General features: G+C 41.1%; 1 protein-coding gene across 6 annotated transcripts in view; it reads right to left on the bottom strand.

The window, feature by feature from the left end:
- Positions 1 to 16,516, bottom strand: part of Zkscan8 (zinc finger with KRAB and SCAN domains 8) — a 38,033-nt gene that overhangs the window by 3,792 nt on the left and 17,725 nt on the right. For 2 of the 6 annotated variants that reach the window (XM_013521786.1, XM_013521785.1), the window contains 5 exons: positions 14,538 to 15,042; positions 13,656 to 13,794; positions 12,120 to 12,211; positions 11,698 to 11,821; positions 8,507 to 11,077 (listed from right to left, as the gene is read on the bottom strand). In XM_013521786.1, the coding sequence (XP_013377240.1) occupies positions 10,116 to 11,077; positions 11,698 to 11,821; positions 12,120 to 12,211; positions 13,656 to 13,794; positions 14,538 to 14,957 (1,737 nt within the window). In that variant the 5' untranslated portion in view covers positions 14,958 to 15,042 and the 3' untranslated portion in view covers positions 8,507 to 10,115. Of the gene's footprint in view, positions 1 to 1,460; positions 2,522 to 2,610; positions 2,748 to 8,506; positions 11,078 to 11,697; positions 11,822 to 12,119; positions 12,212 to 13,655; positions 13,795 to 13,922; positions 13,982 to 14,537; positions 15,043 to 16,516 lie in introns of those variants that run through there. The other 4 variants (XM_013521787.1, XM_005398958.2, XM_005398957.2 and 1 more) reach the window with 4 other exon arrangements.

The following is a 16,516-nucleotide window of genomic DNA, read 5'->3' as shown; positions in this document are numbered from 1 at the left end:
TGTGTGGGGCTGGACTGGAGCCCTCGCGGGTCCCAGGAGGCGGTTGTGCCCGTGGTGCAGGAGGGGAGGAGGACAGGAGGAAAGAGGACATGAGCCAGAAGTGACTGGAGGGGCTCTGGTGAGCAGGCGGATGGGCGCCGCACCCCATGCCCACCCGAGAAGTCAGGATGGAGTGCTCCACTGCTAGTAAGAGTGGTCCGCTGACTTCTGGAGTCCCGTAAGGGAACCTGGTGTTGGCTCTAGGATACCAGAGGCTTACGTCACTGGCTCTTGAACAGACAGAAGCACAGGCCTTGAAGGAAGGGATTTCATTTACTCAGCAGAAGGCATTTTATGGCTTTTTATTTTCACTGACCCTGCAGGGCAGACTAAAGCCCTCCTCTCATATATAAGAAAACTGAGAAGTATGTTTTCTATAGTGAGACAGCTAATGAAACAAATGAAGTGATGTGTGAACCCAGGTATGGTCTCTCTCAGTGGGGCAGGGATTAGGATTTAGGGCAGAATCTCAAAATTACTTCATAAATTTAACACCATTCCAATAAAAATATCCATTTTGTAGAAGTGGTAGATTTTAATATTCAAATAGAAAAACAATACCTGTAAAAAATGAGAAAGACAAAGGTCACCTGAAGGGGGACTTGTCCTGAAGATTTTCAACACAACCTAAATCACTGTCTCCAGTGTGGTGCTGGAGACTGGCAAACTGTACAGAATAGAAAGTCCCACAACACAAACCATCACAGGTGGAAACGACGCATAACAGAGGTAGCAAATATGAAAAATGAATAGACTCTTCAGTAAATGTATGGAGGAACTAGATGATCATCCTGTAAAACATTACATTGGATTCCTACTTCCCTCTACATACCAGGAAATATTTTAACAAATCAAAGTTGTAAATATTAAAAACCCATAAAAGTATCAGATGCAAGTTGTTAAGTGGCATCTTTTATAACCTCAGTGTAAAAAGGTCTTTCTAATGACAAACCCAAAATCAGAGGCCATAAATAAAAAGATTAATAAAATTTGACCCACATCTACACAATTAAAATTCCTGCAAAATAAAGACACCTCAAATAAAGTCAAAGACAAAAAACAGGAATATATTAACAATACATCTCAGACAATGGGCAATAAACATGGAGCTCCTGAATAACAAAAATTGTGGGAATGACAGAGCTGAGTTGGATTTTCCTGTTTCAGCCTCACTCTGAAGCAGACTACTAAGCATTCAGGGTATCCTTATCCCACTAAGTAGTAGGTTTTAAAAAAAAAGCTTGGGCTGGAGATGTACCTCAACCATACAGCACTTGCTAGAACCTGAGTTCAAACCCTAGTAGTGAAGGGGACAGAGGAGGGGGTGCTCTTTAGGTCCTTCATTTCCAGAGGACCCCAGGACACCAAAGCTTAATGTTTATAACTATCAAGTAAAGGGAAAAAAAATTTCTTTAACTGACATTTCAATGGTGTATTCCCAGGTGGCACTGGAGAGATAATTATTCTCCCTCTGGTCCCTGAGCTGGCATTTTTCTTGGCAGGCTACTTTCTATGTACAAGAGCTGGAACCCAGAAAAATATTAAACACATTAATTCATGAAGGAATCATTATAGAAATGAATAAACAGACAAGCAGAAGAGGCCATCTCAAGGAGAGGAAAAAATAATTATGGTGAATATCTGGATAGCACTTCTGTATATCAGGTATGTCTATGTAATCTTCTTACCAGCTCTGGGCAGGTGGTTTTATCATCCTCATTTATATATAAGGAAACAAAAGGAACAGTGAGTTAGCTAAAAGCACAGGTAGTCTGCTTCAGACTAAAGAGAGACACAGGAATCTTTAAGACACTGCAAGTTTTAAGGTGATTTTATAAATACGTCTTCCTTCCCACCCGCTACCTGGGTTCACCCACCTCTTCAACGTTTCCAGATTAGTTACTTCCTCAAAGACAACCCGGCACTCCCACCCTCTATTACTGCTGCTCCCACTCCCAGAACTGAAGCTCCTGAGGTGGGCTGGTCAGGAACAGGGCTCGGCCAATGTCAACGGAGTTACTGGAGCCAGCTCAGACTGTGCTAGCCCAGAGAATCTTGTTAACACGATCCTTGGGATCGGCAAAACCAGCTTCTCTAAAGTTGAAGCTACACCTTTCCTACAATTAGTGAGTCTACAATTCAGTAAGATACTCCTTTTTGAGGTCTCCTGTCCAGGTACGCTTCTGTAAAAGAAACATTACTCAAAGAAAAGACAAAGATGACTATTATAGGAGGGAGAAAAGGGCGCAAAAGCAAGTAAGGAGCTAATTTGCAAACGACTATGAGGGTATGTGGTGAGCAGGCAGGCCGTGGGGCCTCATGAGCGCTGCCTCAAGGTTGTTGGAAGATGGCCGTGGTGTGGACGGAGGTGACTGCTAAAGGGAAGAGCGACCATTTATTGACAGGCTGAAATAGGTATCTATTCTGTTTTCACAAGGAAATGTCATGAGCCCAAGAACTGGAAGCCTCTTCTAAATTTAGAAGACCTAATGTTTATTTCCAATTACTTGCAGTTTCGTCTTTTGTTGGAAAAGCTAGCTTCGGACTGGTAGGCAATAATACCAACTGTACCGGGAGCGCAGTTGTAGTTAGGACTCTATAGATGGCAGGCACGGGTCCAGTCCCGAGAGGAGGCAAAACCATCAGGTCCTGGACACCAAGCCCTTCAGTAAGTCTGCGGATTTCACTCCTTCCGCTTCTGCAGCTGAGAGCCGGTAACTCCCAGAACGCCCCGCGCTGCGGAAGTCTCCTTGGAGGCGAGCCCAGGGGCCGGAAGTGGGCGTGGCTTAACTTCTCGCTGGACAGCGGAGGCACGGATTTCCTTGCCTTCGCTACGGCGCCTGCGGGCAGCCACCCCCAAAACCCTTTTCTTACTTCACTTTTCACAGAAGTGGTTTTGCTTCTTGAGTTTCAGCCAAGGTAGGGTACCCCGTAAATCTTGGAATTTAAAGACGCAGCTGGGCAGCATCTCCAGCGCGGGCTCTTCCAGGATCCCAAACCAAATCGGGGCCACAGGATCACTGGTTCTCATGCTTAGTGACTGGAAAGTCAGGGCTGTATATTGTGTATGCTTTTTCTAAGATTAGATTCCAAACACGAGTGCAAGGCTTTCAAACGTGGCTGCATTAGTGCACAATCTCTCAGGCTATTTATGAAAGAATTGAAATTCAAGATACCACAGCATGCTGGTTTGGACATACAAGTTGGTAACAACGGTAATTTTTAAAAAGATATTTAGGTGGAGCTACCAAGTATCATCCCATGGCAAAGCATGTATTAAGAGCATAAGGAATCAGATGTGGGGCCTAACTGTTCAAAAATGAAATCTGAAAGGCCTCAAGAAACCTGGATTCTACTTCCACATGTAGCACAACATAGGTGATCCCGTGTAAGTGGCCCGCCCGCCGTCCATTTTCAGAATGGGTTGGAACGCCAAATGATAGCCAAACCTAGCATTTTGTAGGCTGAAATCTTTAAAGGCAATGGAGCAATGCAGTTATTTCTTTGGTGCACCACACATTTAAATTCGTTCCCTAACTCAGGAGTCCAATTTTTCTAAACCTGAAGTACCAGGGAGAATAGTGTGTTTACTACTTTAGTATTAGCCTGCTTTTTAATTTAGGGAATCACATTTCCTGATTTATGTGTCTTCTGAGGTTAACATACTGTGTTAAACTTAATGAGCAAACACTTTCATTTGTGGTTTTCTTGGAGTTAGTTATTCCTGTCTAGTAGCTGCCCAAGAGACCATTTAGGGTCTCTGTTGTCCCCAGAGCTACACTGTTGATAAACTGCAGCTCCCACTGCTAAAGAGAAGATACCCCTGCTAATGTTTTCAGGCTGTGGTAATGAGCCAAGATATGGAAAGTAAGAACTAGACTTGCCACAGGGACTGTAACAGACCTGATATTGGGAGAGCAGCCTAAACAAATGGCCATAATGGACACAGGAGTGTAGCTGGATAGGAGGAATAACCTCCTTTCTTCTTTCCTTTTTTTTCTTGTGCTGGGGACTGAACCTGGGGCTTTGTACATGCTAGGCAGGTACTCTCTCACTGAACTACATTTCTAGCCCTGGAATGACTTCTAATGTTTTAAAGCATAGTAGGAGAACTACAGCTGACACCGATTCAAAAGAGCTAGTAAAGGAATATGAATGTCCCAACACAAAAAGTAATGTCTGAGGTGGTATCTATGCCAATTATCCTGACCTGATTATTACATCATTCACATGTATTGAAATGTCATACTATATTCCATAAATATGTACAATTACTGAGTTAACTTTATAAAAAAGTATTATCAACAGTTCACTGTTTATCAAGACCCTAACATGTACATTGCTGTGAACTCCAAACATTGAGGCTTCTCCTTTAATAATCTTAGAAACCACAAAATACACACACTTAGGAGTCCCTTAAAGCTGGGCATATCCTAATTATAATGCTAATCTTTCATATCTCTTCTTTCTTCTATTTAACTTAAAGATATCTAGAGCAGGTTAAACATTTTGGGCCAGATAATGTTATTGTGGAGGCTGTCCTGTGCATGTATGCTGTTTAGTAGCAGCATCCTGGCCTCTATCTACTAGCTTTTCAGCTGTCCAAAAGTAGAGCAACCAGCAGTGTCTCTACATACTCCTAAGTTTCTCCCAATGATAACTACTGACCTAAGCTCAGATACAAAAGCCTATTATTCTCAAGCTCTTTTATCATCATAACCTTTACACAACAGTCTTCAGTGTTTTCTATATTTATAAATAAGTCTGGCCAACCACACAGAGCTTCAGACTTCAACTTTTTACAGATATCCTCCTAGAGTTGGATCTTTTGGCTTTACTCTTAAGGAACAGTCAGATTCCCATGTACTACTGCTATATATTCCACAGAAAAAAGTCTGTATTTCTTGAGCACACAAAGTGGTAAGCCACATCACTGAAAGCTGCTTAAAGATGTCTACAGATAACACCACAAATAATCCACACAGTAATTCAATAAGCATTTATTAAACGCCTACTATTTGCTCAGCACTGTACTAGGCACTAAGGGGTGCAGTGATACAAATGTGAAATATTATTCCTGCCCTCAAGGAGCTTACAATTTAATTCTGGAAATAACTACATATGTAAAACTACAATACAGACCTCTAGAAAATAATTGCAGAGCAACACATTAGTAAGTGTGTGGGTCACAGTACAAACTCAAGGGAAGTGCTGAGGCAGCACAAGAGTAAGGGAGGTCTCAGTGTGAGGTGAAGCTCAATAGAGGGATCACTCAGCAGGTAAAAAGGACAATAGGTTTTGAAGGGAGTAATGAACAAGAGCTGGGGCCAAAGAGTAAACAAACAATACCATAAGAATACCATGGGAAAGGCACACAGGCAAGGCCTTGTAAGACAGCAGAAGGCTACAGGAAGTTTGCATGTGATCAGTCAAGGTGAACATGCTAGAGAGGCTGAGGCAGATTAGGCACAGAGGACAAAGTAATGGAGAATCTGGAACAGCACAGCTCTGAAGGGAATTACCTGCTCAATGTTGAGTAAAAATGACGCATCATTTAAATGGAGTTTGAGGAGCAGCACTTTTGAAGTTTTATACAAGATAGGGATTCTGAGAGCAAGGAAAGTGGGAAGAATTATACTAACCTGGGCCTTATGTGATGTGCATCTGCATGGAAGGATATAAGGAGGTGAGACAGAAGGGAAAAATAAAGGCTTCAAGAGTCTCACTAGGAACTGGACTGAGAAGACGACTGTGGACAAGGAGAGTGAGGTCAAAGATGACAGTATAACTTTAAAGTTGGGATTAAAAAATAAACAGTTGTCAGTCTTTTCAGGGTAAAGTAGTTAAGCAACGATGCTATTTATGGGAGCCAGGTACAGTGGTGTATAACTTTAATACTGTATCACTCTGGGAGTCTGAGGCAGGAGGATCACAAGTTTGAGCCCAGTATAGGTAATTTAATGATACCCTATTTTAAAATAAAAAGGGGCTGTGGTAGCTCAGTGTCAAAGCCCCCGGGTTCATACCTGATACTGCAAAAATAAAAAGAAAATGACAGGGTAAGAGAGTGATGAGTTTTGTTTTCAGTACCAACTTGTATACATATCTGGAAAATCCAACAAATCATGAGAGGTTACACAGGATGGGAAATATGAAGTTACTCAAATGTATAGACAATATGGATAAACAAGGATATAAAAAAAGTAGTGAGCAAAAATAAGACAGAGGTATATTTCTCAGTGAAGAGTGGGAGAAAGAACTAAAAAAGAAAAGCCAAATATTGAAGAAAAAGGATCCCATGAGCCAAAGGAGAAGAGAATTCCCAGAGTTAGGGAAAAAATTCAACAACAGGAGATATACATGAGATTAAGAAGGACAGGAACTTTTTAGAAGTCTTAGTCCTTATACAGCAGGATTCTGAGGATATTTCAATAGAATGATGAGTAAAAAAATGAGAAATTTTAAGACTAAGGAGAGATTTTAAAATTAAGGAGAAAATTGGTTAAAAATGGATGATGTTTGAAAAACCAGCAATGACTGAGGAAAAACAGAATGACAGCTGGAAATGGGTGACAAGGTGAGTTTCCATGTTTCATGTTGTACATGAACTTAACTACTGTAATCCTCACTGTCCATCTGCCCAGCCTAGAACATGGATAATTTTTTCCCTCCACAATTCTACTTTTCCTTAGGTCGTTTAGAGGAATGTATTCTGAATCTATAAATTATTACTACTTCATCCTCCCAGTTACTCTTTTAAACATGTTTTACTTATGTAATTTAGTTTCTTAGTATCCATAAAAAGTATCAACATTGAAAGATGATACAAACCCCAAATGCTATTTTTAACCAATTTTTGAGTAATTACAATGGATGTGCACTATGTAACACATTATCTTACCCAGTATCTCTCCTAAACAGGTTTATGTGATTTTTAAATGGCTGGCCAGAGTTCGTGTTCATTGTAGGTAGCACAGCAGTGGTCAGGAGCACAGGCTCTCTAGCTAGGTTGGTAGGGCACAGCCTTAAAGATATCTGTCATAATCAGGAAATGCTTAATATAGGGTTTGGCAGCTATCATTACCTGGAATTTGGAACCAAGCATAAAGCTAGACTGCTAGCTAATAAAGCACAATATTCTACCATGCCCCCCTGCCTTACAGAGATCTCTGAAACCTATGGTGCCTCTCTAAGGACTGTGTTGGATGGCAGCAGAGTTATGGAAGAACCACCTTATCATGCCAGGTGCTAAAAGGAGAAGCTGAGAATAAGCCAAAAAATATTAGTGAAAAGTTCACTATAGATTAAAAACATAAAAACAAAACCTGCAAAATAAAATAGATGCTATTCATAGTTAAGAGTGTAGAATAATGTCATACAGACTAATCAATGATTTTCTAATGTTTAGAGAACTTGAGACCATGAATGATTTCAGGCTATGTCCTCAAAGTATCCAGAGCCTGTTTCTATTGTTTTACACTAGCAGGCTTTTTCTAAACATATGCTGAATCTTTTAAGTTGGCAATCTTTTCTCACACTAACACTAATCTTCAGTGTAATACGAATCTTCCTAATCATGTTACTTTCTTTTCTCTGAATTTCTGACAGATGTTTAATAATTCTAAGATTTAAGTAATCTGGTTATACATCACTCTGGATACTGTTGCAAAGGAGATACTAGAATATAGATATTTTATTATGTTGCTCTAGCAAAAGAGATTTTTATTGGAACTGAAGGCAACTTTTCATCTGAAGTATTTGAGTGTGTATGTACTTATACATGCATGCATACGTGTCCCTTCCTCTGAGGGTGGAGCCACCCTATGTAAAAGCTGCACACCGGGTACCACAGGGACTAGACAGAATCAGTACCATAGAGGGTAAAGCACAACTGAAGCAAAGGGCAAACACATGGACACAACTAGATTTACTTGTTTCTGGTTTGTGAAAACTTCAAGCACAGGTAATTAGGAATGGTAATTTATATGTCAAAAAAAGGAGAGCGGCTGGGGATGTAGCTCAGTGGTAGAGTGTTTGCCTAGCATGCACAAGGCCCTGAGATAATTCCCAGTACCACAGAAGAAAAAAAAAAAGGATAAATGACAAGGATAATAAAAAATAAAAAAGGATAAATGACAAAAAAAAAAAAAAAAAAGGATGACAAGGGAGGAATAGGTACCAACGGCTCCATGAAATAAATGTTCGTAACAGTGTTGTTAATGGTCAAGGTGGATCATAGGGACAGAGAGATGTCATGGAGAAATAATCAAAGATTGACCCCAAGGAGGTAAGATTTTGTGATTGATTTTTAACACATCAATCAGAAAATAACATGATTGTTACACTTTTTCAGGACAGTCACAGTGTGAAACTGTGTTATTACTCTTGGAGGTTTTGTCAGAACCTATATAACTGTTCTTCTGAATGCATTCAATGGAATAATTTCAAATTTGAGGGTTAATTTTTAAAAGCAAAAGTTATTAAATTCATAGTTCAGTGAATAAGTGGCTAATCAACTGGCCAAAAATGGAATTTGAGAGTCATAGAGTGTTTTCTTGTATGGTTAAATGGGACTTATAATATCCCATAAACTTGGAGGAATAGTAGCACTAGTAAAAAACAATATTTAAGAATGTGTAGAACTAACCAATCTAAAAGATACTCTATATTGAATTCATTAAGATCTGGCAGGTTATTTTAAATCAGCCTCAAATCCTTTAAAGGTGATACATAATGCCTGGTGCTCATAGGTGAACCCTCTGGAGATCACAGCTGATCTGAGAGATACAAACTTTTCCTCCATTTTGCTAGCACCTGACCTACAACCTCTACAGAGTTATTAAGTGTGTCTTGTTAGCAGATTACAAATACTGATTACTAATGGAATGCACCAGAATTTAGAAGAATGAGGAATTGTGAGGTGTAAGATAGCTGATAGATCATCAACACAGGTATTAAATCATAGAAATGAATGGCAAGGATCTGATGGAGAGTTATGTGTGAAGAGCCATAGCCATCTGAGGTGGGTCCAGGGCAACCAGAGGTGAGAGCCCATCTAGTCAGGACATCTGTGCTGGTGAACAGAAACCTGAGAGAGCAGTACGTAACAGGCCACAGGGATGATGTAAGTTCTTTGAATGGATTTTTATATCTTCTTTACTATTCTGCCTACTCTTTGTCCTACATGATGCCATAACTAGGACAGTGAAAATACCCTTTGTACCCCAGTGCACAGTGGGGAAATGGAAGGATAGAGGTCACCACAAAGGACAAATGTCCATGCTCAAGAACAGCCAGGCTGAGTCTCCACTCACCTTTCTCTGCATCACTCCCACAACCATCACTAATGTGTCCACTTCCTTTGCTGACACAGGTACTGGGATGAGGGTGGTGAAGGACACACACAGATGCTCAGTGACTCAGTGGAGTCGGTAACGTGATAAATGAAGCAAAATGTTGAAATTCTGTTAAAAATATAGCATTCTGGGTCTGCATGGGAATATGGATTTCCACCAACTGGAAGGAACATTAAAATAAAAAAATGAAACACTTAAGCATACACAAATTGTGTCTGTACAAACTTCCCTAATACTAGGCTCTTAGAAGACTAAATACAAGTAAGACTCACAGAGAGGCTGCCTGGGACACTACAGCAGCTTCTTAGATGAGGACTATGAGGGCGCCTTCAGGGAAGTGAATGGGAGAAGGAATCACAAGATGGGAGGAAGCAGATGAGCTAGGAGCAGCAGCCTCTCAAACCTACAGCTACTCAAAGTTTAGCGTCTCAAGCCACGAAAAGCAACTTGCTCTAGTGCTATTTTAAGCTTCTAAGGGATGCGTGAGGCTGTTGGATGCTCCACTCCATCAGACCTCCGAAAAAGTCAAGCTAATCTGCCTGCGTCCAGGCACTGGGCCCAACCTACTGAAGAGCTATTCTAACCCTGCCCCTTCTAGAGATTCTGCCATTACATGATGTCACCATCACTCTTGCTTTTTTTTTAATACTACTGAAGGACTTCACTACCAGTGTATCCTTTTCATGCTGCACAATGATCAAACTATTACTGAGGCTTTTCCTAAACTCCTGTGGATTCAGACTTTTCTCCACTGTGGATTCGCTGATGTCGAATCAGACTTGACCTCTGAATAAAGGCTTTCCCACACTCCTTGCATTGATAGGGCTTCTCCCCTGTGTGGATTCTCAGATGCTGAATGAGGCCAGTGTTCCCATTGAAAGCCTTCCCACATTCTTTACATTTATAGGGTCTTTCTCCAGTGTGGATTCTCTGGTGTTCAATGAGGCCTGACTTCTGACTGAAGGCCCTCCCACACTCACTGCACTTGTAGGGTTTCTCTCCTGTGTGGCTTCTCTGATGGCCAATAAGATGTGAGCTCCGCCTGAAGGTTTTCCCACACTCATCACACTCATAGGGCTTCTCCCCAGTGTGGATCCTCTGGTGTCCAATGAGGTGTGAGCTATGACTGAATGCCTTCCCACATGCATTGCATTCATAGGGTCTCTCCCCACTGTGGATTCTCTGGTGCAGAATAAGGCCTGCACTCTGGCTGAATGCCTTCCCACACTGGTTGCACTGATATGGCTTCTCCCCAGTGTGGATTCTCTGGTGCAAGATCAGGCCTGTGTTCTGGCTGAAGGCCTTACCACACTCCTTACAGTGGTAGCGTTTTTCCTTGTTGTGGATATCCTGATGGGAAAGCAGGGCTGACCTGTAACTGAAGGCTTTACCACACACATTACACTGATAGGGCTTCTCCCCAGTGTGGATCCTCCAGTGGCGAACAAGGCCTGAGCTCTGAGCAAAGGCTTTCCCACATTCATCGCATTTATGGCGTTTTTCTTGGGTGGGATCTTCCTGCTGCTCCTCTGATGTGTCCATAAGATCCTGCTCTTCACCATGCTCAAGGTCCGCGGTAACATCCCCGTTGCATCTGGCAGCTGTCTCTCCTTGGGGCTGGATTCCAGCAGATACTACCTGTTCCGCATCTAATTCCTTGTTCTCACTCCTGGTCTCACCACCTGAAATAAACATGTAATAAATAGACATCAAGCCAGTGTAGTTTCCTATTGAGTATGCTAGGAAAAAGGAACACTGCCCAAAGTACACACAGGACCAGCTAAAACAGACACAAAAACTTCTCTGTCTCCAAAGTGCCTTCATAATAAGCAGAGCTATGTCTGGGACAAGAGAAAAATACTGTAGACCAACCAGGGAAGAGGTGCTCTGGAAAGGGGGGTTACAAAGGGGAAGTGAAGCCAGAAAGGGACCAGCTGAAAGCAGTGGAAGCCGGGAAGTGGGAAGGAACATGGAAATACTGAGATCCCATGAGTGGGACAGAAATGGGCAAATGCACCACACAGTCATAGAAGGGAGGAAGCACAGTAAGTTTAAGTGAGAAAATCCTATAAAGATCCAACAGGAACTAGCCGAGATGTGCGAACCCAGAGTACTAGAGAGATGTTAATTTCCAACTGGAAAACAGAACAATACCCCAGGTCTCAGTTTACATCTTGAGAAGTCTCAATCTTATAACCCTCTGTTGAAGCCTCTCTATCTTCGAGAAAGCTCATAGCTACTATACACTTAACAGAGAAACCAACAAAACCTTCAGTGGTAATCATCATCACAGCTTCCTCACCCAGGGAGGACGTGTTTCCACAACTCTCTGGCCTGTTATCTCTACTCAGATCCTTCTTTGATGGGTCGAGAATCCACTGCTTTCGATTAAGGGACACGGTCGTATCTTCAATCTTCTCCAAAGTCTGAAACAAAACAAAATCTCCATTTGGGGCCTAGAAGCGTTCCACAGGGCCAGAGAGACCTACCAGTGTTAGGAGAGCACTAAGAGATAGGAACGTACTGTAGAAAGGGATCTGAGTAACTAGGAAGAGAAAGAAAGTGCATTAGATTTACTGGGGGGGAAGAAGGATCAATCTGTAACCATGCAAAAGAATGTGAGGCAAACTCTTAAATAGGTACTGCTACAGAACAATTCAGATAAGACACTATAAACACTGCTAACCAGGGCTGTGGTGTTTCAGTGAGAAGTGCACAACTTACCTGGGACCCTGCACTGACAGGTTTGGTTGTCATCTCCTGGCCTCCAGAACTTCCTTTCTGGGAAGGGGTGGGACTCTGAGAAGCAGACATGGCTGAGGGGAGAAAGGAACTATGAATGAGACAAGCCCTGTCTGTATTTGCGCAGCATTCATCTGTGCCCCAAATTTTGCATATAAAGTGCAGATATCTTGGACTCTGGGCCCATACCTATGGCTGCCCACAAAACATCTGCATTTTGGTGTCCTTAGGCTCAGCCTAAAACGATACTCAGAAATATACAGTATTCCGATTTCCTAGCAGTTGTTGTTTTCCAGCTGTTCTCTATCAACAAAATTATCTTTGTGCTCACATACTGCATTTCTTTAGGTCCTGATCTCCTAATGAACTGAACAGGAAAATCAATCTATCACTCCAAACTCAAGTTACCGTTCTTAAATGTCCACCATAACTGCCAGGATCTACTTTCTAGGGATATCTGCTGGTTAATTACTAAAATCAACATAGACTATTTATGATGTCTTAGGAAATAAGATTTAAGACTTCAGACAAGAATTTATTATTAATTCAAAGTATTTTTATGCTTCTTCAGAAGTATTAACAAAGTATTATAACCTACATAAATGAAGAAATACAAAATGCAGGGGAACATGAGCCAGGAACATCTTGTTCCCTAAGAAAATGAGGAAATTCTCAAAAAATGATAGGAAAATGTCAAAAGGACACAGAAGCCTGATGTAAGGGATTTCTTCTGTCCAAACATGAGATGATTTAAGCATCAAAATGAAGACAGTAATAAAATATCTATGGGAGAAACAAAACTTAAATCCATAATGATAAAGAAAAGAATATTAATAAAAGGGAGAGAATACGTTCTCTTACAACAAACAACAGATAGCTGTACAAAGAATGACAGAATTAGAACATCACTGTCTTGTAACTGGCTTAGTAATCATGGACTCAGTCAAGAACCACTAACGAATATTGAAACTAGTGTTTTAGCAACAGAAGTTTAATGGGGACTAGGCTATTTACATAGACTCAAGAACACCTCCCCACAATTTATTAATTACAAATGAAAAAATAAGGGATTAATAGCAAGAACAACCTCAGCCAATTCGTTAAAGATAATATCGCCATTAACAAGACAAATTTCTTATCTTGTACCTCTATGAAGAGCACAATATACCTCTGAGCACTGTGCTAAATATATGCAGTGTGAGTCTAAATGTGAGAAAATACGAAGGAAACTCAAATTATAGCCATTCTGCAACATAACCTGTATTCATCAAAAGTGTTAAGATCTTGAAAAGAAAACCAAGACTGAGGAACTATGGCAAGATAAAGGAGTACTACAATGAATTGAAAATTATGATCTTGGTCTGTGCTCTGGAACAGAGAAAACATTACTGGGACAATGGGAAAAGTATGAACATAAACTTGACTCATCTTTTCTAGTTAGGAACTAGACAGGCATCCCAAACTGTGCTGCTTTTCTTTCTACTTTTTCATCCTTATAAATGAACTCGGGCTCCTCACCTCTCTCTTGAGGCCCTTGGAGCACTAGAGATGTACACAGGGCCACCACAGGTGGGAGTGGAGCACACGGAGACTCTGCTGCAGGTTCTGAAGGTGTCACCTCCCAGAGTACCCGATGTCCACGTGCACGAGCTGAGACCTAGAAACAATGGGGCTGCTGGCTTACCAGGAATTTCTTTCAGCAATGAAGTGAGCAATGTAAGACCCATGGCCCAACTACAGGGGCCCACACTTGGGAAAGGAAGTAATAGATTCAGTCTTACTTACTCCAAGGGACAGCAAAGGACATACACATTTTGGTGACCACAGAAGGAAAGGCATCATTTCTGCTCAGGACAAAAGAAAAAAATTTCTGCCAGTGTCCTTCCTAGTACAAGAAACACTAATATTTTGTGCTTGGGAGCCACAGGGGGGAAAAAAGATAAACAGAGACTTAAAACAGGGCTATAGGATAGTGAAAACCCTCGGTAAGGATGTAGGGCAGTGGTGGCAAACCTATACAGAACATGTGCCATAGGCAGGGGCTGTTATCATTGAAAGCCCTAGAAGGTTTGCCATCACTGATCTAGGGAGACTCAGTTCCAGTCTCAGATCCACTTTTGATTTTTGGGGTACCCCTGAAAAGGTAATTAAGCTCTGCATGTATCAGGTTGCCACCTGGCAAATAGGAACGATATAGTTATAGGGATATAATGATTAAAAAAATGAATGATATCCTTTACAGAAGTTCAAAGGAATCTACAAATATGGAACATACTGCACGGTAACTCTTCATTTTTATGCAATGGACACCAGTGCCTGCATTTACTCTCCCACAGGAGGCCAATATCCCTCTGCCCAGCTGCCAGGTCACCTACAATCAGCATTGCTCCTTCTACTCACTGGCTGTCCTAGGATGTCAATCTGCCTCTCCAAATCCTCCAACAGGGTCACCACCTCCTCTCCGTTCTCTAACTGATGCTCCTTCACCAGGGTCTGCAGCTCCTCAGGCAAGATGGTCAGGAACTGTTCCAGCACCAGCAGCTCCAGGATCTGCTCCTTGCTGTTCAAATCTGGTCTCAGCCACTGGTGGCAAAGTGCCCGGAGTTGGATCAGGGCTTCTCGAGGTCCCAGCGTCTCCTGGTAGCACAGCTGCCTGAAGCGTAGGCGGAAGAGTTCTTGGCCGGGACAGTTACTTTCATGCAGGTTAGATTCCTGTTCCCACCCATGATCCTCCTCTACCTTGATGATGACAAGGTCCTCTTCAGCAGCCTGGTCTTGTGGAGAAGATGCTGAAGAAGGCTTTCTTAATTCTGCTGCCATTTAGGGCCAGAGAAACTCAGGAGGCTTGTTTTCACTATTTTCTTTCCCCTCTTAAAAGAACCTTCTGCATTCCACAAAGATATTTCTTTGAAAAGAGAAAATAACACGTACTGTTAAGGCAAGTCAAATGTCAGTGACTTAGGAAGCTCCTCATTCCCTATAGACTGTGGTTCAGCTATTCCATGATTGTCACTATTCCCGAAGTAACTCCTTACTTCCTTAATCTTTTGCCATGGACAATCCAAACAGAGAATAAACCCCGCCTTCTGCTTTCTCTGTTTAGGGATATGGAAGATAGATAAAGTCAAGAAATCTTAAAGACAGGACCTATCTTAAAGTCTGTGTTCAACTTAAATTGGTCCTCAGCCCTGCTCCTTTAACTCCTTTTAGCATGTGTTACACCAGCTATACTAAACCAGTTCTTTAACATTCAGCTCTATAAACGTTTCCCTAATTCACAACACATGGGACTAGTTTCCGTATAATGTAGCTCAAAGTACTGTCAAGAACTTTGCTCTTGTCCACCTAATGTTCAACATCCTACCGATGTTCCATCTTCCATCCTATTCAGACCTTATGAAACTCTCCGGAGCGACGTATTTCCAAAGAAGCTGGATGTCCTGTCAACACCTGCAATGCAAAAATTTAATCCCACATACCAACAGCCTTCTGGATTATTATATAAAAATTAGCATATACTCTTTTGAGTCTGGCATCTTCCACTCAGTACATTTGATATTAATCATGTTGTATCAGTAGTCTGATAGATGCTACTGACACAACAGATAGATGCTAAACAGACAGGTGCTAAGTAGATGTTTATCCATTTCCACAGGATATCTGAGTTGTTTCCATTTGTTGATGATTCTAACTACAGCCACTAAGAACATGTATGAAAACAGTTTTCATTTAACTTGACTAAATAGTCAAGAGCTAAAATTGCTGGCTCATAAAGTATACAGATAACTTTATAAGAAACAAGTCAAACTGTTTTCTAAAGTGGCTATAGCATTTTGCATTCCACTAACCAATAGATGAGAGCTGCAGCTGCTGTCCATACTGACAGCACCTGACATTGCTTATTCAAAAATTGTATATATCCTAATAGGCAGTATCTCAGTTTTGTTTTTCCTTACTACTAATAATGTTGAACATCTTTTTATGTGCTTATATGCATCTGTTTATTTTCTCTGAAGTATCTAATTGAGACAGCTGCCTATTTTTGAGTTTTTAAAAAAGTTTTTAGAATTCTTTATATATCCTGGAAAAAACCCTTGAGATAAGTGATTTACAAATACTTTCTTCTTTCATTCTTTTAACAGCGGCTTCTGAAAAACAAGCTTGTAATTTTTTTGAAGTCTAAAACCAGTTAAGAGTTTGCTTTTGATGTCATTTCTAAGAATTGTTTGCTTAGCCCAAATTTTCTTCTACAATTTTTCATAGTCTTAGGTTTTAAATCATTTTGAATTTTTCTGTAGTTTGAGGTATGAATAGAGGTTCTTTTTTCCCCCTTACATACAGATCCAAATTGTTCCAGAAAGAATTATCCTTTACCCACC

Source organism: Chinchilla lanigera, unplaced genomic scaffold, assembly GCF_000276665.1.
Source record: "Chinchilla lanigera isolate Chin_1 unplaced genomic scaffold, ChiLan1.0 scaffold00064, whole genome shotgun sequence".
Lineage (NCBI taxonomy): Eukaryota > Metazoa > Chordata > Mammalia > Rodentia > Chinchillidae > Chinchilla > Chinchilla lanigera.
The sequence above is the reverse complement of the archived record's forward strand: the minus strand, read 5'-3'. Positions and strand labels throughout refer to the sequence as shown.